This window comes from Uncinocarpus reesii, genomic scaffold (genome assembly GCF_000003515.1).
Source record: "Uncinocarpus reesii 1704 scaffold_5 genomic scaffold, whole genome shotgun sequence".
Taxonomy (NCBI): domain Eukaryota; kingdom Fungi; phylum Ascomycota; class Eurotiomycetes; order Onygenales; family Onygenaceae; genus Uncinocarpus; species Uncinocarpus reesii.
In genome coordinates this window covers 930,817-955,649 of record NW_003052496.1, presented here as the reverse complement: position 1 = coordinate 955,649, position 24,833 = coordinate 930,817, and the positions used below count along the sequence as shown (strand labels likewise).

At 50.1% G+C, this 24,833-nt stretch overlaps 9 protein-coding genes across 9 annotated transcripts in view; 4 read left to right on the top strand and 5 right to left on the bottom strand.

Moving 5' to 3' along the window:
• Positions 1-384, top strand: part of UREG_07342 (uncharacterized protein) — a gene marked incomplete at both ends in the record, with an annotated part of 1,360 nt that extends 976 nt beyond the window's left edge. The window contains one exon of the mRNA XM_002582523.1: positions 80-384. Within this exon, the coding sequence (XP_002582569.1) occupies positions 80-384 (305 nt within the window). The remainder of the gene's footprint in view (positions 1-79) is intronic.
• Positions 385-3,272: 2,888 nt separating this feature from the next.
• On the top strand, positions 3,273-4,716 carry UREG_07341 (uncharacterized protein; the record flags this gene model as incomplete). The annotated part of the gene is made up of 2 exons (XM_002582522.1): positions 3,273-3,670; positions 3,723-4,716. The coding sequence occupies 2 exons, from the start codon at positions 3,273-3,275 to the stop codon at positions 4,714-4,716; spliced, it is 1,392 nt and encodes a 463-aa protein (XP_002582568.1).
• A 933-nt stretch (positions 4,717-5,649) lies between these two features.
• On the bottom strand, positions 5,650-7,116 carry UREG_07340 (uncharacterized protein; the record flags this gene model as incomplete). The annotated part of the gene is made up of 1 exon (XM_002582521.1): positions 5,650-7,116. The coding sequence occupies one exon, from the start codon at positions 7,114-7,116 to the stop codon at positions 5,650-5,652; it is 1,467 nt and encodes a 488-aa protein (XP_002582567.1).
• A 744-nt stretch (positions 7,117-7,860) lies between these two features.
• Positions 7,861-11,308, bottom strand: UREG_07339 (uncharacterized protein; the record flags this gene model as incomplete). The annotated part of the gene is made up of 2 exons (XM_002582520.1): positions 7,861-9,364; positions 9,879-11,308. 2 exons carry the CDS (start codon positions 11,306-11,308, stop codon positions 7,861-7,863), a joined length of 2,934 nt encoding a protein of 977 aa, XP_002582566.1.
• A 367-nt stretch (positions 11,309-11,675) lies between these two features.
• UREG_07338 (uncharacterized protein) lies at positions 11,676-13,316 on the top strand (the record flags this gene model as incomplete). Its single annotated transcript, XM_002582519.1, has 2 exons — positions 11,676-11,690; positions 11,745-13,316. The coding sequence occupies 2 exons, from the start codon at positions 11,676-11,678 to the stop codon at positions 13,314-13,316; spliced, it is 1,587 nt and encodes a 528-aa protein (XP_002582565.1).
• A 1,490-nt stretch (positions 13,317-14,806) lies between these two features.
• UREG_07337 (uncharacterized protein) lies at positions 14,807-16,210 on the bottom strand (the record flags this gene model as incomplete). The annotated part of the gene is made up of 1 exon (XM_002582518.1): positions 14,807-16,210. The coding sequence occupies one exon, from the start codon at positions 16,208-16,210 to the stop codon at positions 14,807-14,809; it is 1,404 nt and encodes a 467-aa protein (XP_002582564.1).
• Positions 16,211-18,542: 2,332 nt separating this feature from the next.
• On the top strand, positions 18,543-19,224 carry UREG_07336 (uncharacterized protein; the record flags this gene model as incomplete). Its single annotated transcript, XM_002582517.1, has 3 exons — positions 18,543-18,579; positions 18,665-18,748; positions 18,824-19,224. 3 exons carry the CDS (start codon positions 18,543-18,545, stop codon positions 19,222-19,224), a joined length of 522 nt encoding a protein of 173 aa, XP_002582563.1.
• A 1,474-nt stretch (positions 19,225-20,698) lies between these two features.
• On the bottom strand, positions 20,699-22,748 carry UREG_07335 (uncharacterized protein; the record flags this gene model as incomplete). Its single annotated transcript, XM_002582516.1, has 3 exons — positions 20,699-21,368; positions 21,458-22,634; positions 22,700-22,748. 3 exons carry the CDS (start codon positions 22,746-22,748, stop codon positions 20,699-20,701), a joined length of 1,896 nt encoding a protein of 631 aa, XP_002582562.1.
• A 271-nt stretch (positions 22,749-23,019) lies between these two features.
• The window catches only part of UREG_07334 (uncharacterized protein), a gene marked incomplete at both ends in the record, with an annotated part of 2,114 nt that continues 300 nt past the window's right edge, over positions 23,020-24,833 (bottom strand). The window contains 2 exons of the mRNA XM_002582515.1: positions 23,020-23,595; positions 23,646-24,698. Coding sequence (XP_002582561.1) covers positions 23,020-23,595; positions 23,646-24,698 — 1,629 coding nt within the window. The remainder of the gene's footprint in view (positions 23,596-23,645; positions 24,699-24,833) is intronic.

The following is a 24,833-nucleotide window of genomic DNA, read 5'->3' as shown; positions in this document are numbered from 1 at the left end:
ATACAGTGATTCCAGACCATGGAGCTTGTTCGATATCCTGACCCTGTTGCGTTTTTAAAGCACCTCGGGGAAATCACAGAGCCGGAAAGGGGGCAGATCCTACTCCTCGAGCACGGTCGGTCATACTATGGTTGGGTGAATAAGCTACTAGACGATCTTGCACCGGCCCACGCCAACCAACATGGATGCTGGTGGAATAGGGATATCGGAAAGATCGTTGAACAAAGCGGCCTTGAGATTGTGGAATCGAAACGATGGCATTTGGGAACGACGTGGAAATATGTTTTACGCCCAAGGCAAGGAACCGACCGTGCAAACGAAAAGATGGAGATAAGCAGCCTAGATAGCGAGAAAGCTGCAGGTGGAAGCAGTTTGCTTGCTTAGATCCGGAAGCAAATATTGCAGTGGTTGGATTGAGATTTGCGTTGTACGATACCTGCATATCACGGCTTTGAGGATGGCTGAGCATAATATTGGCGCTTTGCAGTTTTTTTGTTCTCGGGTTTGGATACCAACATATTTTTCCGAATTTATGTGTATCGTTGGAACATGGGTTTGCTTTGAGAGTCTTCTTTGTCTCCGGACGAGCTGCGGCCCGTCATTGTTAAAGGGAAGCCGAAATGCTCCGTATGTACTTGTCTGTCGCAACCCTCGAGTGTGTTGGTTTGATATGGGTTACGGACACTCCCAGCTGCAATGCGCCCTAGCAAACCCTTTCTTGCCGTCAACCACTAAAGAGCATTTCTTGATGTCCGAGTTTGATGGCACTCGCAGTCAGATCAGCAGATCTCTCGCCTTCACCACAAACAGATGACCACTTCCTTCAATACTGTTTTGCATGAATTATTTCATTGTGGAACACAGCACGAAGACTGACTACTTCAAGAAAATCGAGTACGTATGTGGGACAGGGTTGATGCGCGTGTGCTGCATCATGACATGTTGGATCCACGAGTGACAATGGATCTCTGTGACGGCAGTCTCCAGCTCCACAGGCATCATGAAAATCCGGGGAAAAGTTGGTCGAGGCTCATCAGTCGCTCTGGCATATCCAGATGACTTGTTGTCTGGCGCCTTTGACTTGCTAGGATTAATCTGAACTTGATGATACAACTGCACATCACAATCTGATGAATCATGATGTGCATTTGTATAGACCTGGTGTAGAGATACCTCAATCTGCTAGATATCTATATGCAATTGCACGGTACCTGGTACTTGGAATTGCACGGTGACATGTTTTCCGAATCGGGACACACCCAAATCCAACGTCCCTCCATCCACTCCTCGCATCAACGTCAACAACAACTCTTACGCCTGTGAGAATCAAAACTGCTTTCTCTCAAGTTCTCAAGCTTTCATCCTCGTTTCTTTTTCGTCGACATCTCCGTTATCGGCTAGCAATTTGAAGCTCGAGCCTCGCTTGAAACTTCGGGGATCTGCTGGCATTTCTATCTGTCACATCTATTTCTCATGATCATGCCTCAAGAGTCGAAATCCCTCTTCGATTCTCGATTCGGTTGTAAGAATCGAGAACCTTTCGCCGAAACTCAAAACAAGGAGATAGCTTCATCTGACCGACTGGCTGAGTATCAACTCACCAACGAGCAGGGAGCTGGTCCTGCGTAGCATGGAAAGATATCAATAATTGCTACCCGCCCAGGGGCCACACCCAGTCATCCTGTCGCTTTGAAGGTCGATGGATGCTTCCGCGACACACTGTCTGGAAAATTTTTGATGAAAGATGTCCAGGGGAGCATGAAGCCTATTGTGTGAAAAAAAAAATACTGCTAGGATGTGGATGGTGTGGAAAAATCGCCCGTATAATCACTGGGATTTGATTCGCGGTCCCCAGGTGTTGTCCAATCGCAAAAATTTCTTTTTCTCGGGGAACGCTGCAATCTCCCGATGATATTGGATTCCTCGCAAAACTTTGCTTCAAGGCCCACACAGATACTGGCTTGACAAGGAAGAACTCCAAATCATGAGCAGAGGAAGCGTGATCCATGACCATAATTCCAATACGCGACACCACAACTGCACTCCTCAGCTAGTTTGCTTCACACACCGCATCCTGAGTCGACAGGCGGTATCTGGGAATTTTGTTCTCCGTCCTGGGGAAGTGCGTGCTCGACAAGGATGATCTCGCATTGGCCAAGCGTTATGCAGACCCTTGACACCATTTTATGAGCCGTTGGCTGTTGCTTCAGTGGTGGTTGGTCACAGCTCGATGAACCTGCACTCAGCAGCTCTTCTAACTTTGCTCTAGCAAGGATGTGAGGGACCTAGCCTTGGATGGCGGTGTACGTATCGATTGTTTCTGCCTGCTTGTCTCTGACCTGGATGGAGAGGGTTGACTCCGTAATTGTGAGCGCATATGCACAGTCCAAAGTGCAACGATCCACACCTCAATGAAAAAGAAGCATAATTGGGAAACCGAAAGTTGCACGATCCAAGACCGCCTCTGCGCGGTGGTTGCTCCGTCAACCCGAGGCTTCGTGGATGCGCTTTTTGCCTCTACGCGTCTCCGAGAAGCCCGCTAATTCTCGAGAGACTTTGTGGTGGCTGGCTTAAGTTTCTTCCGCCGGAGCGCATCCCCATCTGGCCGCCCATCTCCCCAGCGCATCATTTCTCAAAGGTGCTGGAGAGGCTTCTTGAGTCTCCGATGAGGGCTTGCTATTTTATCACTCTTATCAGAATCCCGACAGGCTTGAAGAAGCGTGCTCGCAACCTTGCAGCTGCCCTTGCCGCCGTCGGTAAACGGTGTGACATTTGCACACGGATCACTCAAACCTTGATGCTCTGAGCCCCGTCAGAGCATGCACCATGCAATGTGATTGGGACGGACAAGGTTCCAGCATAATCGACCGCCACCACTCTGGTCTCAACCAGAGCACCAACAAGGCTAAACCTGAAATCCCTTGTTACGTTCGTCGTTTCTGCAAAGTGGAGAGCTGCTTTTTCTAGTGCGCTTCGACTTCTTCCCATGAATGCACCCCGATCCACACTCGTCCAAAAATACCCAATCAGACCAATATGAAACGGTCCATAATCTCCTGAGTGAAACCCACAGCAAGCCAAAGCACCGATCCTTCCCAGACAACTTTTTTTCTTGATCGTCTTTCTTTGTCCTTGATTTTTTTCATCTTTGGTTCATCCTCCCCCCTTAAGTTCCCCAAGCATCCGCTCTCAAACATAACAAAATCCAACATTTCCCTCCTTTTGTATTCTGCTATTACGTCTAGTTATCCATTCAAAAGTACTGCTTCAACATGCCTTATAACACACGCCGGAAGTCGCTCTCTTTGCCTTCCCTGGGCATACACCTCCCTAATGCGTCGCGCTCACATCGTTCGCCGTCTACCTCGAAATCTCCAGCCACAACCGAAAACCAACCGCCCTCCAAAAAGGTCAAGAGATCACACGACTCAGAATCAAAACCTCTTTCAACAATATCTGAAGGGAGGAATGGAAGAGTTGCTGGTCCCTACGGCCACACGCCACCACCGTCCCCGGCAGATGCCGGAGTCGGCGCAAAGATCGATACCGAGGGCATCAATGATGACATTATTGTCTCGGTGATTGAACAACTTGAAAAGACGGGCAATAGACCTCACCTGATCAAGGAGCTTGCGACCGTTCTATCAACTACGAATACGACAATCGCAACGTAAGTTGTTTTAATCTTGTTGCCTATTTCACCTTTGCTAACTACGATTCAGCTCGGCGAATGCGGCCGCTTTGATCTCGTCACGGCTTAGTTTGTATCTAAAGCGCGTTTGGAGCGCCCTGGCCCCTTGCCCAATTGCTAAGGAGCAAATACCGGTCCATCCGCGAAAGGTCTTCTTCTACCTTACGAATTCGCCCGCCCAGCCTCTACCGGAGGACTCGAGTGATATCATTTCGCCTCCTGCGACCATAAAGCAAATTACACCAAGCTTATCAAATGCCAGCGTCGACCTTGATGGTGAAGATGATGCAGATGATGCGCTTGAAAGAGGCCGTATGAGCCCAAGCCCCGAAGTTGATCTGTCAAGTCCGGCGTTTGAACATGAAGAGGCTGGGTCGCTGGTAGAGCACTCCACCCCTGGTAGACCACCTACACCTGCGGGAAGTTATTCTGTGCGCACTCGAATGCCCGACAGTTTTCGCTTGTCGCATGGCAGCCGTACAGTCTCACCGCCATTAGAAGGTGATGAAAAGGAGTTCACCTTGACCGCAAGTTCAGTTCGAGAGAGGACCTCGGCCGAAGACTTGGTGGCAAAACAGAATGATAACCCTGTGCCTGAAGGGAGTAGAGTTGAAGGGGAGGCGCCACGAGACCACGTCAACATGGACGATTGCTTCGCTGCCCACGAAGCGCAATCCCAAGCTCAGGAATACGCCTACCTGACCGAAGACGGTGTTGATGCCGCGGATGTAGAAGTCTTTGGTACATCACCGTCTCCGTCAGCCTCGTCAGAATTGTCGTTGTCATCAGCTTCAAGCACGACTTCTGAAGCTGAGATCGACGATTGTTCTGCTACTAAGCCTATCGCTCCTTTCGACTCAACTCCCAGTAAAATGGGGGGCGTGTCCGGGTGCAAGCGGTCGCTTGACATGATTGATACGGGATTCGGCCTTCACCTCGATTCAGCTTTAGATTCATGGCTTGATCTCCAAAGTCCTGAAGCCGTCGAAATTCACGAACTGGACGCTATATTTGCGGACATTTAAACCACACCTACTACTCTCGCGAACATGTTTATACTTTCCTCAGCTATTTTCTTCCACGAACCTCTAACGACCTTTTAATTCTTACCATTATTTCACGATGTATTGGTAGCCTTTTATTGAGCGTTTTTTTGTTTCTCTTGGAGGCATGTACTATATTATACAACGGTCGTGGCGTTGGGAGGCGCAGCTCCATGTTACTTTCTTTGTTCTGTCAGAATGTCTCCTCTTCCCATACGTGACCCTTCTCGCTACTCCCTTTTATCCTCCTTTACCTCTTTTAATCCATCTTTTTGAAGCGGAGTTTTCAAGCTTGACACCTCATCTCCTCTCCCTGTGCTTTGTCGATCGAATCACCGATTCATATTGACTCGCAGCATCTTGAGTTCTGGTTTAACCCTCCTTTCTCGATGTATCTAGGTGTACTACTATACGGATATTTGCCTTGGTGTTTGGGTTGGACATATTTGAATCTTTTACCCCGCCCGTCTTATCAAAAAATTTGCTCTATAATAAGGCCGTGTTTCTGTTACGATAGGAAATCAAAGGGAACTATCATTGCACCAAAATTTGTCCCCCGACTTTGTTGATCATATGCGGCTGGCTGAATGCGCCGGCGAAGGACATACGTCTTTATTCAATAAATCAACCCCCGTTGAACATTTTAGCTATGTACAGTACATATAGAGACGGTGATATTCATTGTCGAATGTTTCCCTTTGAACTTGAACCATCCTCTTGAAAAAGAAGCGCTGCATCGCACAAACACCAGCCTTGCGCGTTGCATACGGTCAGTTTAGCACAATCATAATAAAAAGACGCCGAATATGCGAATTAAAATATCCCTTAAAATCCTCACCAGCTTTCCACCTTAATCCCAAAGAATAGATCATTATCGAAAACTCCACTCAATAGCCACCCTAAAACGGGTTTTTCCTAGCCTACCGGCGGCTTCGGAGGAAGACCAACAGGTGGGCGAGGGGGCAGCTCTGCCCTACGCTGATAGCTGGCTGGGATGCGCGAAGAGGGTGGTTTATCGTTCGTTCTGGTCGCTGCAAGGGGGGATTTTGAACGTGTTTTGTGGTGTTCGGGATTCGAGTGTCCGTTTGGACGCGCGTTTTCGGTTTGAGATGGGTTGGCGGTAGATGTTGGGGTGATGGTTTCGGGGGAGATGGAGTTGCTGTTCGACCGGATATCAGATGTGGATGTCACAGCGGCGAGTGAAGTTTGAGGGCGAATATTTGACTGTAGTTGTGGTTGGGAGGATGGGCTTTTGGAATTCGCTGCAGAAGTTTCGCTGTCATCGCGCTTCTGGCGTTTTGGAGAGCGTTGGCCGCCCCCGTGATCCTGTGCGCCGTTGGCGGATATACGACTATTTGGTTTGACGGAAGCGGCTAGGTCATCGGGTTCTCGACTCCTTTTCCGCTCACTGATCTCCCCGGGAGACAAGGAGCCATTTTGTTCTTCCGAACTGTTGCCTTCTTCACCACCCTTGTTTAGCATAGGTATAACATGTCTAGTTTTGTCAGCTGCGTCTCCCTCGCTGCTAGGAATAGAGGGATATTTTTGCCCCGGCTTCGGTACGGGAGATCTTTCGTATAACTCCGCCATTTTATTACACGCTCGCCTTAGATCTCTCAAATTAACGTCCAATTGCTCCCACCAAGGACGCCCAAGCTCATCATCGTTGAACGAGATATTGCAGTGCCTGGCTGCCGCATACAATGCACTCGCAGCTATTGTTCGAGCGGGAAATTGTAGGCACAAGACTGTATAAATCGAATCATTAATAAAGGCCCAGGCCGAGTTCCGTAATGGCTTATGATCCTGGTGTTGAAAGAAGCAAAGAAAGTCATAAAGCAGTCGATAGGGCTGTTCCAGTTGAAGATCGAAGCATAACGCCTCCAAAAGCAGGTCTTCGTTGTGTAGAATGGTGTCTCTCCACTTCCAAAATTCTTTTGATTGCTCGTCCACCACGAGATTTGGTTGCTTGAGCGCCACCCGGCAGCAAGCGATTATCAGTTCCCTCATCTTGCGACAGTTCTCCTCCACTTTTGTTGCCAGGAAAAGCGCCGTAGCAGCGACCGAATAAGGGTGCATTCCGGGCCTCTGCGGGAGATCCACCATACTATATCGCATAAAGAACCGATGAAGGTACACGCTAGCCGTGCAAAGCGTGAGCTGCGGGAGTTTAAGCAGGATGCCCACTTGCATGATAAAATTGACGCCCTTGCCTCGACTCGTATGCTCCGCTTCGATGGCCATGCCGTCTAGGATCGAGGGTGTTCGAAGGAGCTCCGTATCGGTAAAAAGCCATTGTGATTGTGTGGCTAGAAGGACGGGATTGGAAGGAGAAGGGACCGGAGGGGCCGAAGACTGCGTATTTGAAGAAATCGAAGGCATTTCGGCTTGTAGATGGTTGCGGAACAGGAAAAGCACGAACTATTCCGGTGTGAATGATGCGGAAACGGTACGTCTTCTGCCGGTAGTAGGTGGAGCAGAGGAACACAAGGGAAGATAGAGCTCATGCGATCCAAGTACCAAATGTAAAAGCCCTTGAGAATTGCATATTCTGCCCTTGCCGATAACACATTCAAGAACTCCCTGATGTCATTAATACGGAAATATAAGCGGACATGCGGCTCCGGACGCCATCGGGGTGCGCTATCGGTGGCGCCGGACGGTGAAGATTAAGCAGCACCGGCACAGAGAGTGCAAGACAGTATCAATAAATCACGTCAAAGCGACCGAGGAGACGGTAGAGCTGAGAACCTGAGGCGACGAAGTCTTAGAGAGAAGAGGAAGACAGTGCGCCAAGCCCGTCCAGGAAGAGACGGATTAGGTAATCGTCCTGCGGCTCACGGCTATCAGAATCGCTATTAGTTGTGCAGCTCGAGGCTGTTTATCTATCTAGAAGTAAATTGCAGTTTTCCATGGTCGCTAATTGTTCAGTGCTGCCATACATGCAAACCGCGATTTAATTGCACCAGCGGGGTATTATTTGACATAAATCGTCGACATGCTCCGTGGAACCCCCGTCAACCAAACTCCCAAGAGCCCGCTCAATAGTCAAAACACAAACTTCCTGTCGAAATTCAAGCTGTAAAAGCCCAGAGCGGATTTCTCACAATATCATATTCGCTATGCTCACTCCTCTTCACTGACCTCGCTCTCTTCATCGCTCACAATATGTCGTTGCTGCTGTTGCTCTAGTAGCAAATCCCTAGCCCTCTGTTCTTCCTCCTCTCTTACACTTTGATTGAATGCTGCCTCCATCTCAGCGGCAAATCCATCATCTTCCGCCATATCGTCATCAGGTTCCTGCTCGGCTTCAATTTCAGCTTCGTCACTCACTTCCTCCTCTTCGTCCTCCTCCTCCTCCTCCTCCTCCTCCTCTTCTTCCTCTTCCGGTTCCTGCTGTGCAGGCGTTTGCCATGCGCGGCTACCAGCTAACCTTGGCGGAGAAGGCGATCGAATATCTTCATCTTCGTTGTGGTCACTACCGACAGCCCCCTCGTTCGCGGAGGTATTACCTGATGCAAAATCCCGAGGGTTGAGTTTGAATTTAGGTCGTTCAGGCGGAGGGGAACCTAGGTCAATAATAAGATTGCCATCAACTATTATGTTGTTACTAGACGCTGCAGTCGGAGCTACCGGCTCGGGTTTGGGCTCCGCTTCCGGGGCCGACAATTCCTCGACGAGGTCTTCTGGGTCAACGCGAGGCGCTGATTTTGGTTTAGTCTTGGGGTGATTCCCAACTTTCGCGGCGGCAGGTTTGGTAACTCGTTTCGTTTGGGGCCGTAGCGGATTGGTTTGAGGTTTATTCCTCGATAGAGGCTTCGGTTTTGGTTTTGGAGGCGAGGTTGTCGAGTTGGGCGCGAGGGTTTTATCAGCAAGGCTATGGGCATCAGGTGTGCTCCGGGTCGATTCTCGTTCGGTTTTTCTTTCCGTCTCTGTCGACTTCTTTGGCAAGAAGTGCCTATAGTCATATGGATTGTCTTCGTCTGCTGTCCCCGAAGCATCATCATCATCATCCTTGTCTCCATCCGCTCCATCTCCCGAAGTGCCTTCGTTTTCCGATAGAATACTGAGTTGCTGGTATTGTTCCAACACTTGCTTCTCCGTCTTGCCCGGCGCAGAACGGAGGTTAAAATTCAACTTCGTCGAAACCGGTTCGAGAATGAAGGCTTTTCGTTTCGGATCAAAGACTAACACCAGGTTGCTTGTTTCCGACTCGGATACTGAAGATGCGGGATCAATACTGCCATGATAGATGTACGTTAGATTTGTCTGTTCCGAATTGCCGGCCTTGTCCTGGATGGTAAGCTTGTAGAGGTCCGATGCATCGCCAGCGGCAATCGTGGATTTTTGGTGTGGCGAGGTGCCTTTGGTTTTGTAGTTGTATGCAACGTTGATAAACCGACCTGCCCTTGAGCGCTCCTTTCCAGCCAACCTGGAGCCGAGGAGGATAGGATATTCTGCTTGTTTTGTTGGGTCGATCAGCCCGCCAGAAAGGCTTGGAGTTGATGGGCCGGAGAGAGCAGCCATTTGAATGTTGTCGAGAGACTGTGCGGGAAGAACGATCTTCAAAGAATAACCGTTGAATGGCGTCAAGCCATCACCCCGGACACAACAGATCGTGTGGAGAGACCTTGTAGATCAGACAACGGCTAGAGATAAAGCAAGGCTATGTGATAAACAGAAGCAAGCAAACAGATGGCCTTCTCGTAAAACTGCCAGAGTCAAGAGATATCCAACTGCGAATCAGACAGTGTTGAGAGTGAGTGATGGAGATATCCCGATGATGATGAAAGAAGCCATTCACGAGGGGAAAACACGCCAAGAAGGCGGAAGCCGCGGAGCCAGCCAATCAAAGCGCCCGGCGGGGGGGCTCCATGGCAGTTTCCATCACGCTAGTACAGATTGGGAATAGCGGCGGGTCTTGTCCCGAGGAGAGACTAAACCGGATCAGGCAAGGCGTGTGATGAAGCACAGTATAGGCATTTGACGCTGTGTTGGTCTATAACAACGACTAGCTTTTACACGCAAAAGGGGTTAACATCATGTTGCAACAGGAAATCATATATCAGTCTTGTGCGGGTGTAGCCTGACGTTGGATACGCTTGCCGTCCCCTTCAGCTCTACCTGCAGTGAGAGAATCCAACCGTTCAGCCAGCATCCGGTGGTTCTTCATCATTCTCTCCCACTCGGGGACCGTGTCTTGATCTTCATCTTCGCCCTCCTCGCCCAAAGCTGACAAAAGCATGCTGAAATCACCCCCTAGCCGCCCTAGACTTGCAGCACAGTATAGTACTTGAGTAAGTAGGCTCTCCCGCGATCCTTTGTCCCTCACGTTAGGAAGATACTCTTTCAGGGTATCGAGCAACAGCTGTGCAAGGTGCATTGGAAATGTTGCTAGCGCCGGCGGCAGTCGGTGCAATTGGTCATCGACTCCGCCTGATGACTTCTGATTCGATCCCTTTCCGTCGAGATTCAGGTTCTGGAGATCCAACCCAGGGATAGAAGCGGCTGCCAAATCGGCCTCCGTGGGAGCGGGCGCAAAGATATTCTTGTACATGGACACGATGGCAAAGCTCTGTTCTCTGAAGATCTCAATATACCTTTTCAGGAACCGCTCTGTTTGCTGGCCTCCTGACCACAGGTCCTTTGTACCACTTGCCGCATCACTAGATTTTGCATTCTGCTGTAGACGCTTAGCTTTTTCTTGATCTGCAAGTTCGCGCAATGGTTCCAAGGCATCAAGCATCTTTAGCAAGTTGGCCAGCCGGCAAACTAGAAACAGCGCGCCAAATGCCCCTTCACTATTCGTAGAACCAAGCCCTTCTCTGGCGGGCAGCTCAAGTTCCGGCGCCACACGGCGCAGCCATCCCACAGTCCTCATCGCGGCAGCTAGTCGAATATTCTGCACTCTGAGGCTGGCGATTAGATTGCTCGCCATGTCTCTCATCGAATCCTCCGCTTGACAAACAACGTCTTTCACCAGCGGAGAATCGGGATAGAGGGTCTGAAGCCGTTTGATATGCGCGAACAAATCCAATGCGGACGAGTAATTAGTGCTCGCTGCCGCACTCGCTACCACACCAGCATTGACAGATGACGAGGAAACTGCCGTCGCTAAGAGTGCTGGTAGCTCTAAGATGTCTAACAACCGATCCACATTCCGGGCTAGTTGCATCGCTTTCCTCCTCCTATCCAGGATCTGGTTCTCGGTGCTTTTGCTATACCGTGACGAGAAGGAAACGGCCTCCTCGTCGAGTTTCGGTATGGCATCTCGTAACGCTGCGGTCTCGCCTGCAAGTTTGGGTATGGAAGTTTGGAGGGAGGAGAGGCTATCGGCGGAAGCAATGAACGCCTTGTGTGAGCGATTGGCGAGCGCCTGGAGCGAGACGAGGCTCGAATGTGAGGACTGCGAAAGGGACTGTAGCTCTGTGGAGTTCAAGGACGAGAGGGAGAGTGTCGATAAGCGACCGAGATACTTGGCGGTTGTGGCATCGGCGGCCGGAGGGCGAGGGCGCTGCGAGGCATTGTCGCGGTCAAAGTAGGGGACGAGCAGCTCGTATAAGGGATCGGTCATGATGGATTGGGCTCACTGCATTGGAGTGTTCGACCGCACATTGGCCCAGCTGCCGGTGCTGTTCTGTGGCCGCTGCGAACGTGTTGATCGCCGTTTGGATTGCGGATGCTGGTATCAGAATAGCGTTGCGACCAGCCGCGATCACTCGCTAATTAGCCCGTGAAGCAAGCAGGACGAGGCCACGGCCAAGGCGCTCGGGATGGAGATTCAACTGTCGGTCAAGAACCCGCCACAGCTAGGGAATTTCTTTAAAAATATTACTTATTTATGGAGTACATCTCTTCAATATCAAGTATAGAATTGAACCAGAGATCAAGTGTTAGGAACCACCAGGGTAGCAGACGATCTCCTCAGCATCTGGTTAAATATGGGCAAGCCTCGAGTTCGTGCCACCTGCAGCCCAGACTATCACTTCCGCTAACACCATAGCACACAGCTCATCATCCTCATCCGCCATGCCCAATCCGAAGGAAACAAGAACCGCGAGATTCACCAAACCGTCCCCGACCACCGGGTCAAGCTCACACCAGAGGGCCATCGACAAGCCCAGGAAGCCGGCCGGCGCCTGCGGGCCATGCTCCGGCCGGACGACACTCTCCATTTCTTCACGTCTCCCTACCGGCGGACGCGCGAGACCACTGAAGGCATCCTCTCCTCCCTGACCTCAGACGACCCGTCACCGTCGCCGTTCCCACGGAATACCATCAAGGTATACGAAGAGCCGCGGCTGCGGGAGCAGGACTTCGGCAATTTCCAGCCATGCTCAGCGGCGATGGAGAGGATGTGGCAGGAGCGCGCTGACTATGGGCATTTCTTCTACCGGATCCCCAACGGCGAGTCGGCGGCGGATGCGTATGACCGCGTGAGCGGGTTCAACGAGTCGCTCTGGAGACTCTTCAGCGAAGACGATTTTGCCAGCGTGTGTGTGCTGGTCACGCACGGCTTGATGACTCGTGTGTTTCTTATGAAATGGTACCATTTCAGCGTGGAATATTTTGAGGACTTGCGGAATATCAACCACTGCGAGTTTGTCGTGATGAAAAAGGATGCAGATAATGGGAAATACATCCTACAGAACCACCTGCGCACCTGGTCCGAACTCAAGATGCAGCGGGATCTCGAAAAGCAAAAAGCAAAAGCTGCCCGAGAAGCTGCCTTTGGGACGGACGTCAGCTCAACCAACCCAGCGGCTGTGGGCTCCGTGATTCCCATAAGACGGAAATGGGGAGGGTGCCCTGATGGCTGCAACCACGGCTACAAGCCATATCGAGCAAGACTCCCCATCATCCAGAACCAAGTCTCCAAATCAGAAGCTGAGGAGCCCTCCAGTGACGCTGTCAACAGCCAAACGCAGACAGAACAAAACGCCCCAAAATCAACCCCCTTCACCACCACCCCCCTCCCCCTCGCCCCCCTAGACTTCAACACCACCACAACCACCGCCACCACCACTGCCACCCTAGAAAGCGAACTCACCCGCGGCCTCGCCATCCTCCAACTAGGCGGCGGCAGAGACGCAGGCGGCTCCCGCAGCGGCGCCACCAGCCGCGCCTCCTTCACCTCCAACCGCGCCGACGACGAGGACCTAACACCCATCATCAACGCACGCAACCTCCCAGGCCCCCACCACGACGACGACAACAACAACGACAACCAGGAAGACATCCACGGCAAAACGCCCCGACCGCCCAGCATCCACACCTTCTCCAGCGGCCAGCGCCAGCGCCAACAGCCGACGGACGATCCCGGCGCCAAACGGCCGCATGCCATGGCGAATTCGCTAGGGGATACGGACGACAATGGCCTGGCGTCGCGCTTGTCGTCTGACCCGTGTTCTGACGAGGATACTGATATCAACATTGTTGCCGGCGGCTGTGGGAAGGCGGATACATGTGCCCCATTGTTGCCTGGGCGCGAAAAGAGTGGCTCCGATGAGCTCGAGGAAGAGGAAGAAGCAGTCGATGAGATAAAGACGCGTGAGCAGAGTGTTCAAGGAAGCGTATATTGAAACTAAATCATTCTGAATGTCTGGGGCGTCAGGGAAAAGTCTACCAGTATAATTGGAAAAACATATGCAAGATATATAGAGCCTTCTATAAAAATGCGAAAAAGAAAGGTATTGCGAATAAAAGTACACTCTGGCGCATTCAGCAAGGATATTTTCGTTCCATCCTTTCCAGAAGAGATAAAAAAAATTTGTTGGGAATACATAAGAATGAGAAAAGAGGCTTGTCCAGTCCACACCAATCTTATCGATTTTTTCATCGTCTGTCCACAACTAATCTGTACGGTCTGCTATTTTTTCATATGTAAAAAGAAACTCCACTGTTCGTAAGGGAAAAAAGTACTCTTCTCAACTGAAGAAAGCCAAACAATGTTAATCCCACAAGGTATCTTCCACAAGCCATAATTCAACCCCTGATGAATCAGTCTCCGTAGAGAAAGAAAAGAAAATCACACAAAACAGCCAATAGCAAAGAGAAATCAACATTTCCACCTTGAAAACATGGACCATAGCAGAAAAATGTAAAAAGTGAGGGTATCTCTTCCTCAACCAAACCAAACAAACCATTTTGCAAAGCCGTCAACGCAAATCAGAAAATGTGCAGGGGATTAAGATAGAAAAAGATCAACAGCAGAAAGATTGGCCGAAACGGGACAGAATTTTTTTCAGTAGAGGATGGCCCAGGATATTAACAAGGGTAAGAGCAACGCAAGATAAAAACGAATGGAATGTATGCCGCAGGCAAAATATAGAAAATAAAGCCAACAACTGATGCGATGACATCCTTGTCAAAGGAACAAGGCAAGTAGAGTGTGGATATCACGGCCGTTGAACAAAGAAGCCTCCATCGGAAGTTGACAAGACAACAGCAAACATCAATTAAACGAGGTAAAAGCAACAATAAACGCCGGGTAGTCTTTGGTGTGTAATCAACAATTTTCAGCTATTCTCAATGAAACGAGGGAAAATAACGGGACAAATAGTTCTATGCCGGAAAAATGCGCCTCCAGATAAATGCCCAAGGGAACTGCTGGTTCAAAAAGAAGAAGAGAAAGGCAAAGAGAAAAGAAAAGGCGGCTTGAAACGAGAAACAAATGAATAAAGAATCAGACGCAATTAAATCATAAATCATCTTCGAACAAGGGGGGATAAGTAAACATGGTCAAAACGACTGAAACAAAATGCAAGAACACGATTCGGAAAAGGAAACACTCCCGTTCACGAGGATAGATACAGAATTAAGAAAGCCGCATACGGACCAAGCGAGTCCAAGATCTCGCTGGTGTATGAGTGGAAAAAAAGACTTTTAGTCCCACACCAAACATTTTGTAAACGTATTTTTTTTCGGTCCTCTTGAGGCACGCCTAAACGCAAAACGCACATAATAGTAGTTTCGCTTCGCTGTAAGTGATGCATTAAATCGTCGCATGTGAATGAGCGCGTCATTAAAGTGTATTTCAACTGAAATTAGCAAGGATCCAGAGAAGAGATGCCTATCCAGCCACTGGCTGAACGCCAAAGGGGACTGTCGGGAGGTAATGCTCCTGGCTTTTGGCACAGTACAAGCAGCCGCATGCATTTCCATGCCCAGTCCACACAGTTGGAGAGAATGCTTGAGCATACGATGGAGTGTGCTGATAGGATTGCGGTTGGGACCGAGAGGTGACAAATTGTTGAGGGAGAACCCAAGGACGAGAAAACTGAGCCGGATTGTTGAATAATGGCCATGGCGCAACTTGATAATAGTCCGGAGTAGTAGGACCAGTATGGGGCGCAGACGGCGGTGAATAATCGGAACTCATCGGAGTCAACCACCCGCTCCTCTGATACTGAGGGGGAATGGGTCCCTCTGGTGAGAGTAAGGGCTTTGGGATCGAATGTTGGCGCTGGATGTTCGTATCAATCGGGGCCAATTTAGTACGAGAATCATAAACCCGAGCGTCAGACTTCGCACGCCACGTATCCCAGTGTGCTTTCCATGTCATGAAACCGTCGCTCTGACTGTGAATGCGATTATGGATCTTCCAATCGAATGCAAACAACCAGTCCAGCTCCATTGAATTCAAGTCCGAAACTGGAATATTGCTAACCTCCGACCACGATCGATTTTGAAAGGTATTGTCATCGAGAAATTTGCTGCCCAGGAGTAGACCAATCGTGAGCATGCGGTAAACTTCACCGGTTCCAGATGCGTACACTTCCCCAGAGGAGAGCATGCGCATCCTCGAAGCGAGGTAGTAAAGCCCCAAAAGGATGGTCGAGCTGGGTAGACGCGTTGACGAAAGAATCTGATAAACATATTTCCTGAACTGTCGCGGCACTGTTGTTCCTGGGTAAACGCTTCGAATAATGTCAATATCTGAAAGTCTGATCTTGGACGTGTACAAAGCATACATTCCCTGGGCCATCTCTGCCACAAAATCTGTCATCTGATCCATATCGTAATCCAAGTGTGCTGCAACACCACCAGTTGATCTTTGTTCCTTGGGCCTCTGTTCCTGCTGGGCAGTCGGCTCCCGACGCCTGTATTGCGATGGAATCGCGCTGTCCATTGGGGGGAGCGTCGTGTTTGATCTTAGAGGCGGGAGACTGGTGCCGGTGTTCATGGAGGGGTACATCGGAACCTGCGGCTGCGACATGTTGGACGGCTTCATTTCCCGGTTGACACGGGCGGAATGTAACTGATGCTGGTGTGCCGGCATTGAAGGACGATTGCCGTAAGCCGTTGACGGCGGATATTGGTCAGGCAAGTCACACCCATTGGCGTACCTCGCAGCATGGCCGGGGTGGCCGGTTGGATAATACGCCTGGTCAACCTCCATTCGAGTATCGATATGAATGTGGGGAGGCGTTGGCGGGAAGCCATTATTCATGGCTGCAGCGTAAAAGGACGGCATGGTCAAACGAGATAGAGCTGGGTTAGGGGTGAGGTTGTAGATGGCTTAGTGCTGTCGAATGTCAACGGCTGCAGGGCCGATTGCGAGCAACTTTCCCAGGGCAGGGCTTACCCCTTCTACACCCTCGCTCCAAGTCCCAAGCTTTGGGAGCTTCGACGACGAGCCGAAGCTCTGCAGACGCCTTGAAGAACGGAAAAGAGACCCCTAGCACTGAGACATTGGAGAACGGATGCGATTACTTTCTCTTCAAGGGTATATGGCGCACGCGGAGCACGACGTTGGCTCAAGAGGAGGGTTTGAGGATGAAGGAGAAACGGAAAAAAGCAACAAAGAAACGAAGAGTCAAAGGTGTCGTAAGAACCCGGGGCTCAGAAAAAAAGAAAAGAAAGTGGAAAAAGAGTCTATGGATCGAGATTAACCGCAGAGCTCGCAGAACAAAGTTGAATTTTGGTCAAGCGTAACTGATGGAACGAGACTTAGTGAAAAGCTCGTTGAGGGCGATGCGAGGATGTTTGTCGAGAGAGGGTAGCGATAACCGGAAGAACGGAGGGAACCGAGCGACGTGTGTGAAGACGTTGTGAGTGAGTGAAGGAGAGGATGTGCGAAGAGGGAGGAAGAAGAAGAAGCGGAGGAGGAAGAGAGGAGGTCAAGGAAGACGACGAAGCGACACAAGGGAAAGAGAGCAAAAAGGGAAAGCGAAAAAAACCGATGGACCACTAGCACCAACTGGGATTAGCCGGGCGGTTCCTCGTGACGGTACGCCGTAATTACCGCCAGCACCAGTGGGCTCAGCGTATTGGAGCCCACCCATTACGCCGGCGGTACGAGACCAGCCGGCGGGCTGAGTCGCTGGCCGTCAGACTCGAACGCTCCGGCTGGTAATCTTACGTCCAGATGACTTCAAAGGCGGATTCAATCTGGTTTTCTCTCAGGAGGCAAATCTTCGCCTGCTGTCTTTGATCCAAGGAACACCGGCGACAGTTGGGTCAGAATGAAATCTCTGTTCTTGCTCAACTCTACGCAGCTGGCGAGGGCTCCACTCCTTCGCTCATCCAACAGCAGTCAAGATTCCTGCTCTCAGCACATGCGATCCGTTGATGAGACAAGACGGCTGAGATGGGCAAATCTGCGTTGAAAAGGGCCATTATCACTGTGAATTGGTTCAATAAAATACATGGTAATCCTCTGGTATTGGCGCTCTGCTCCATTGCGCAAGAACTCAATTTGCTAAATAAATGGCTCTGTTGACCCCATGCCTGGTCCAGATTGACACCGACACCGCCTTTGCTCCGGAATTCACCCTCATGTCTGGGAGATGGGAGCGATCTTGATGCAGAGGATGCACAGTCAAAACCGGTCCAACTGCGCCACTCCCACAAAAAGTCCGTTTTGGTTTCGCAGCAAGCAGCGACTCAACGGGGTCGAGTGGAGAGAGTCATTAAACCAACCACACCACTGTGATCGCTGTGTTGCTGTAACTTCTCGCGCTCCATATAAAAGCGCCAAACTCTCATGAAGCTCAAGTTGCATTTCGGTACCGTACCGTACTGACCTGACAGACAACGGACTTGAATTGCGGCCTGTATCAGGTGGTGTAATTTCATGACAGTGTCTCCTTTGATTTGCCGAGCCCACCAATGGCCGTCTCGCCCTCTGCTGACATAACTGGGTTCTGCAGGCGAACCGGCTGTAACGACTCTTCATCAAACACTCCCGTAACCGCCTGTGTATTGCGCAATACCGCTACAATCCAGGGCCGACAATCCTCCACTGCGAAAATAGATCAGATGCAACATGTCCTGAAGGGATCCAAGCACAAGCAACATGCACCTCGAAGAAACTTTCTCAGGCAACATTATTAAGATGAAGGGGGGAAATCGCAGCAGACCGAGTTTACCGCTCACCGGATATTATGACTCCTGGGCCCCATGTTCCTTCTGAACTATTCTCGTCTGCCAGAGTGACGATAGTCCCTCAACCCCTACCAGAGGCCTTTTGACGAACCCAACCACCCAGAATCTTCATCCACTGGGAGTGGAGAGTTTTCCAACAGCCCTCGCCAATCGCAAGCCATGGAATTCGCTGTGAGCAGAGATTTTTCTTTCGAAAATTTCAAAAATGTTTGTTGCCGGTAGCAACCGCGTTGGGGTCCGTCCGAAAATCTATCGTCCGCTAACGACAAGCTAGCCCGCCAGAGACAAGCCGGATTTCTGGACTGGGCGCTTGGAGAGGGAGCCTAGTGATTTTCGTTGTGCAGTCTGCCTTCGAGTCACGATCTCCACCCGGCAAAAGGGGTGTGGCTTTTTGTGACGGGCAGAGTAAAAATATCATCATGCTTGTGAGAGAGCGTTTCGGGGACAAATACGGAGGTAATTCGATCTTGTCACTCCCGATGGTGTCCGATGTATGTATAATATCGACGCATTCCAACGGACTTTGCCCGTTGCCTCACAGGCCACCCTTCACGTCGAGGATTCGCAACCTCATGGCCACAGTTTGACGTTGATTCAAGGCGGTGTCGAAAAGCACCGCTGACCAGTAAGTCTGGAGGAGGTGACTGGTGTTCAGCCTCTTGACTCCTCCATCCAGTCGCTTGCGGATTACGGAGTGCAGGTTCCAAAGAACCCTCTGGAGGGCTGAGACACAGGTCTCCGCAACTCCCAGCCTTTTCCAACAGCTCAAGAGTGCTTGTGGCAACCCTCATCCAGAGCAGCTTTGTGCGTCTCGTGTTGTTCGTCACACCTCGTCATCATTCCTTGACTGCTGCCTGTTTTCGTGTTTCCCCCCCCAAAAATTCTAGAGGCCAGCAGATGACAAATGGAGGCCAACACACCCGAGGCCAGGCGCAGGAACATTCAGCCATAAGCAAACAGAACAAGAAACCTCCCGAACGCCCTCTTGCGAATGACGAAACACTGCATCGCTCACGAGAAACTCAAGAAATGTCAAGACTCATACCTCGCCCATTGCCACCACCAAAAAGGCCCCCCTGCTTGCCTTTGCGTCTTCCCTGACGGCCACATGACAAGCACGGGAGAAACCCCCAGACCTTTACCTGTCGTGAGTAGCCATGATGATCAATCATCTGCCCCTTCTAGAAGCAGTCTGGAGCTGGAGAGCCTCCGAAGTACACCTCCACACCCGTTTTTCAATCTGATGTATCTTCCCCAAAACAAACAAGAGCCCTGCTCCCGGTTCTGCCCTTTTGAATCCACATGCTCCGCATCCGATGCCTCGTTGGGCATCTATACTTCTAAATTTGCACACCTCAAGGCCGCAATCACGCCAGGATACTCGGTACATCACATCCATTCATTATTATTTTTTCGGTAATAGATGCAACCTGCAACATGCGGCATTTCCCCAGAAAGGCGGGTAGCTCAAAGCGCGCAAGTTTGTGAGAATTTCGGGGAAAACTCCTCTCCTCTCTCCCTGCCCCTCATTTCCTCCTCCCTGCATCTCCGGCCACTCTGTTCTGCAGGATCTCGTTTCCCTCTGGTAAAACCTTCGGCATGACACCCAAACCAGCAAGCTAGAAAAAAACAACCTCCAGCACCCCGGTTGTTCTTAACCGTTTTCCGAACCATGGCGGGGATGCGCTGGAAGATACTCCCGTTCCATTCCTGATTCCGCTTTTCTTTGCTTTTTTTCCAAAATAATCTCCTTCTGAATCCATACAAAAATAATAAAAAAAAGAAAAAAGGTACTTGAACATCAATGCCAATCATCCCGGTTCCATGTACTTATGATCTCCGTATTAATTTGATCAAAAAATGTGCCAAAGATCTATTAAGGCTGATTGAGATCATCAACACCCCGCTCTAGTGATATTTCGAATGTAAAATACAAGCTGGTCACGGGAGAAGGAAAGAGAAATTGTCAGTTCTTTTAAATGTTGCTTCATTATTGAATGCCGCCTCGGGCGGGGGCGAGCTGATACGCCGTGCTGTTAAGGGAAGAGATTGATGGACAGGTTTCAGGGAATTGTTTCACAGGACGATGCCAAAGCATTCTTTTCTCCGGGAGATTGCGCCCGCGTAGTTATAGGAGTACATAAGGTCTTCTTTTACAAAGGGTTGCTTGCTCAGTAGTACTCGAATCGAGGGGGCTACCCGAAGCACGATGTTCTCCCCCTTTCACCATTTGACCCGGCCTTGGGGTTACAAAATAAATGACATCAAGACACAGTGATAGAATGCGCCATCTTACAGTCCATTTTCGCTCTACTTTGGGCCTCCACCGTTGATATCTCTGTTTTACAAAATCCGACAAAGTCGCTCAGAGGACAAAAGAAAGAGTACAAAGGCCCCGCACAGAGACGCCCAGCAAATGTCCCATCATATCAGCACAAAGCGTATCCCCCTTCCCAAATTTCGCCAGCCTAATAAAAACTCCTCTCTTAAAGAGAAAAAAAAGGAAAGAAAGAAAAATATCTCCATTATCCCCTATGCACGGAAAGGCGCAGAACTCCTTTTTTCTGAGCTTTTTTCATTGATGGTACGCATAGCTCATCCTCGGCCTAGTAAATCCCCGATCCGACCCAACGTGAGTAAACTGCCTCTTCCACTCAAACTCCTTCATCGCCGCATCAATATATGCCTCACGACAATCTGGCGGGAGTTCCTTGAGTATCTCCGGATCCATGTTGAATACTGGATTGCCATTGTTCGGGTCAATAGTGATCAGACCGTTGGAATGCCCGCTGCTATTCGGTCCCGGAGAGCCGAGGGCCGTGTACGCCGGAGTCTCGTAGTAAACGTCCTGAACTGCAAAGTGGCGCGCAACGCGAGATGCTACGGGGGGAAAGATGGTTGTAGATGCGGATTTAGCGTCGGCTGTGGTAGCGTTGGGCGCAGGAGTGGAGTTTTCGTCGCCGTCAACCGCGATAGAATTAGCGCCCGTATGGGTGCTGTCTTCACTGGCGACGCCGTTGATGGCTGGGGAGTCGGGTGCGGAAAGCTTTAGACGCTGTAGCTCTCTATTCGCGCTGTCAATCAGCTTCGATTTCTCCGCCGCGCTCTCTTCTTCGTGCGCAACGCGCTCGACGCGGATGTACGATGGCTGCATGTCTTTTGGATAGAGCATTTGGTTGGTATGGATATCATAAACCCCTTTCGAGGCTTCGCGGCGAAAATTGGCAAGGGAAGAATTGAATGCACTAAAAACATGAGCAGTTCATGTCAGTAAACAAATATGCGCAGCACATCACGTCTCAAGAGCATATCAAACATGATGAGCAATACTGACCTGCTTGCCCTAGCATGTTCAACCATCCAATTATCACCAGTCACAACAACCTTTTTCTTCTTTGCATCCATCACTTTTCCAGCAGGCATTGGGACTGATGGTGCACCAGAATGATAAACACTGCTTGCTCCGTGCCACGCAACATAGCGGTTACGATCATAAGTCTCGCCAGGCCCAGGTAATATATCCTCTGGCACGGCTAGCTCGCCCTCAACATCCCCACGCTCCCGAGCAGCTTGTGCATGATAATCATCAATGACCTTCCGGCCACCTATGATAATTTTTGCACCAAATTCTCTAAACACCGAGCGCGCCGTGACAACACCAATCGCACGGCCCTTGTATGAATGTGGAATGATATCTCTCTCAATCAAATTCCGCTTCGCATCATCATCAATGATGATCTTATACAGCAATTTGTGTTTCTGGAAGAACAGATATGAATCTCGGAACCCAATACATCGGGCTGGCTCCGTCGACAACATATAATGTCTCTCACCCCTGTCGAGAATCGTAAACGTGCGCACCCGGTATTCGCGACCACCAAGCAAATTCCCAAGCTTGTCCACTTTTTGTTCGCCTTCCGGGTCCTCCGGCAAGTCTACTTCGTCGTTGATCACATTCATCATATTTCCTTCCTTGTCAACAGGGACCTGGGTAACATGCGACGGTCCACCCCTTGACTTGGCCCACCTTCCCCCAGCGGACGGACGGCCACGACCTCTTTTCCGCGGCGGCGCATTCGCATCGCGAGGTTCGCTTGGCTCAGGCGCTTCCCAATCCGGAGGTCTATTCTTCGGCGGGCGACCGGGACGACGTCGTCGCGGTCCGGGAGGTATGGCGGACATCCGTCCGGGAGTGCGCGACGGCGTATCTTGACGTGATGGCTCTCCGGACTCTGGTAAGGGCGTGGATGGGACGGTGGGTTCTTGCTCATCATCGCCTTCAGCATCTTCTCGATCTGGTTCCTGATCCTGTTCTTGCTCCTGGGCCGGGGTTTGAGCTGCTTCTTCGTCCGTGGGCTCAACTGGTTCTTGTCCAGCAATCTGCTCGTCTGTGTCTTCCTCCTGTTCAGCTTCCTCCTCTTCTTGGTCCGCTTCGGCATTGGATGGAGACACAGGTGCATCGGGCATTTCTACATCGGAGTCTTCAGGGTTATGCTTCGGGGCAGCCTCTTCTATTTTAATAGCATTGATCAGCGTACTGTATTTGCTGCGGGTGGAAATAATAGCATTAACTCACTTTTGGGTGTGGCAGCTGCCCTTATAGCTGTCCGACGCTTCTTGGGCATTTTGAAGCTCCCGTGAACAAGGCTGCTTCATATAATCTCCCTTGCAATACAACACGAGTTGCTTCACATTTTGGTGAGGTCAAAAGTCACATGTCTGAACACATAAGATTATGTAATCATAGCTCATTGTCACGTGAGCATTATATTGGTTACCTAAGCTATATAAACTCCTTGGCTCATCTGAAGCTGGACTATCAGCTTCAATCGAAGCGAAACCAAGCACATAAATCTCACTCTTTCAACAGCCAGCAATTTCTTCACTCCAGGTTTTTCAGTGCTCACAAAGTGAGTAAATAAAAGTGTCTGGCCATTCATCATCATCAGCATACGCCACCCGCTCGTCCATTAATTCGAGGCGGAGTTCCTGCGCCTCCTCCATCGTCATCGGGAATCCACTTAATTCTCTCTGTACTTGGTCGCCCAATTCTTGTGGAAGTCGCGTGAGGATATTGTCCAAGGGAACCTGTCGGAGCCACCAATCCTTCCTTTGTGCGGGTACTTCTGCGGTAGAAGTAATGCGAACGTTTGGATCAACGAGGAAAAGCGCAACGATTTTGCGATGACCAGGCTTGGTCGGGTCCTTCAGATGAAACGGTTCCACCCGGTGCTGGAAGATATTGGGAAAGGTGAGGAGTCGCCCTTCTTTGCAGCTGACGCTTCCAAGTTCCTGAACTGCAAGAGCTTCTTCTTCAAGGCCGAATACTTTCTCCTGCCATTCGAAATGGAATTGTTCATAGCCGATCTCCAGTGAAAAGTCCTCAGAGATGCTTTGCCGGAACGAGAGACGGCTATCGGTGATGTTCTCGCTATCGTAATAATATAGTGCCGTTGCGCATATTCTTTCATTCTGAGGAAGTCAGCACCAAGGATTGAAGCCCAAAGATAAAAGGTTCATACCAACTGGCCCTCGACGTGCCACAGGCCTCCCGTGTAATCTGGATCTTCTGGGGTCAAGTAGATATTTGCTAGTTTAACAATTACTTGAAGGCCAGAAGCTTTGAAGCTTTCATACAAGTCAACCTCTTGGTCCTGTTCTAGAGTACGGATCGCTTTTCCGTAATCTTTCAGAAATGTATATTTGGATGAGACAGGTCGTGGAATGAATTTCCCGGGCTCTGGAAGCACCACTTGTCTGATCTCCTGCTTCCAGGTCTCAAGTCTGGCCCAATAAGAATAATCAGGTTCATTTTCTTCTGGCTGTGGATATTGTTCTTCGGGTATATCATCCGGATCCGGGTCATATTTAACATCGTTGTAATTGATCCGTTTGTTGAATCTCATTCCTAACCCTGAAAGTGTCATATTCCAAAGAGGAACTGTCCGAGTGATTATTTCCTCAAGGATAGAATAAAGGTCTCCGTGGTCGTCAGGGTGTAGGTTATTAATGTAACTGTTGATTTTGCAGCGAAAGCTCTCGGACCCAAAGTTCGCTGCACTTTGGTCGCCTGAAGGAGCCGTTGGGACAAAGGAGATGTTGCACGGGAGCCATTGAAACTTTGTACTCCATGAATTCGTTGAGCCCTGCACCTGCTGTTCGTATCCCGGCCATTCAATGACTTCACCCTCTCCGGATCGTTTTACTCCTTCATCAGGTGTAAAGCTTCCGTCTTGGACGATGCGGGTCCGCCCGTAGACAAGCGGGAAGAGTGAAGGATGCACCAGGTTAAGTACTTGGTCGCCCGAATATGGATGGTAATCTTTTTCCTCCTCAGGAACGTCTTCTAAGGGGGCCACGGCTACCTTCAGTGACTCCTGGAGAAACTTTGGGATCTTCAAATCGGATTTAACGACATCGCCGTCAAAGACGTACGTCAGCCCCGTCTCTTTATACAATTTAGCTTTGAATTGAAGCTCCTCGATAATCCAGTCCATCATAGCCTCCGTTATATCGTCGGGATCCAGAGCCATAGCTTCGATCCTCCATTTAGAAGTGATTTCGCTGTCAAAGACCTTAATACAGTGACCATATAGTGTGATCTTTAGCCTCAAAATCTTCAAATCAGGGTTTAATACAGGCACCAGGCACCTTGTTCTCCCAAAAGGGCTTATCGGTTATATATTCCTGAGCCTATAGCCCAGCTAAAT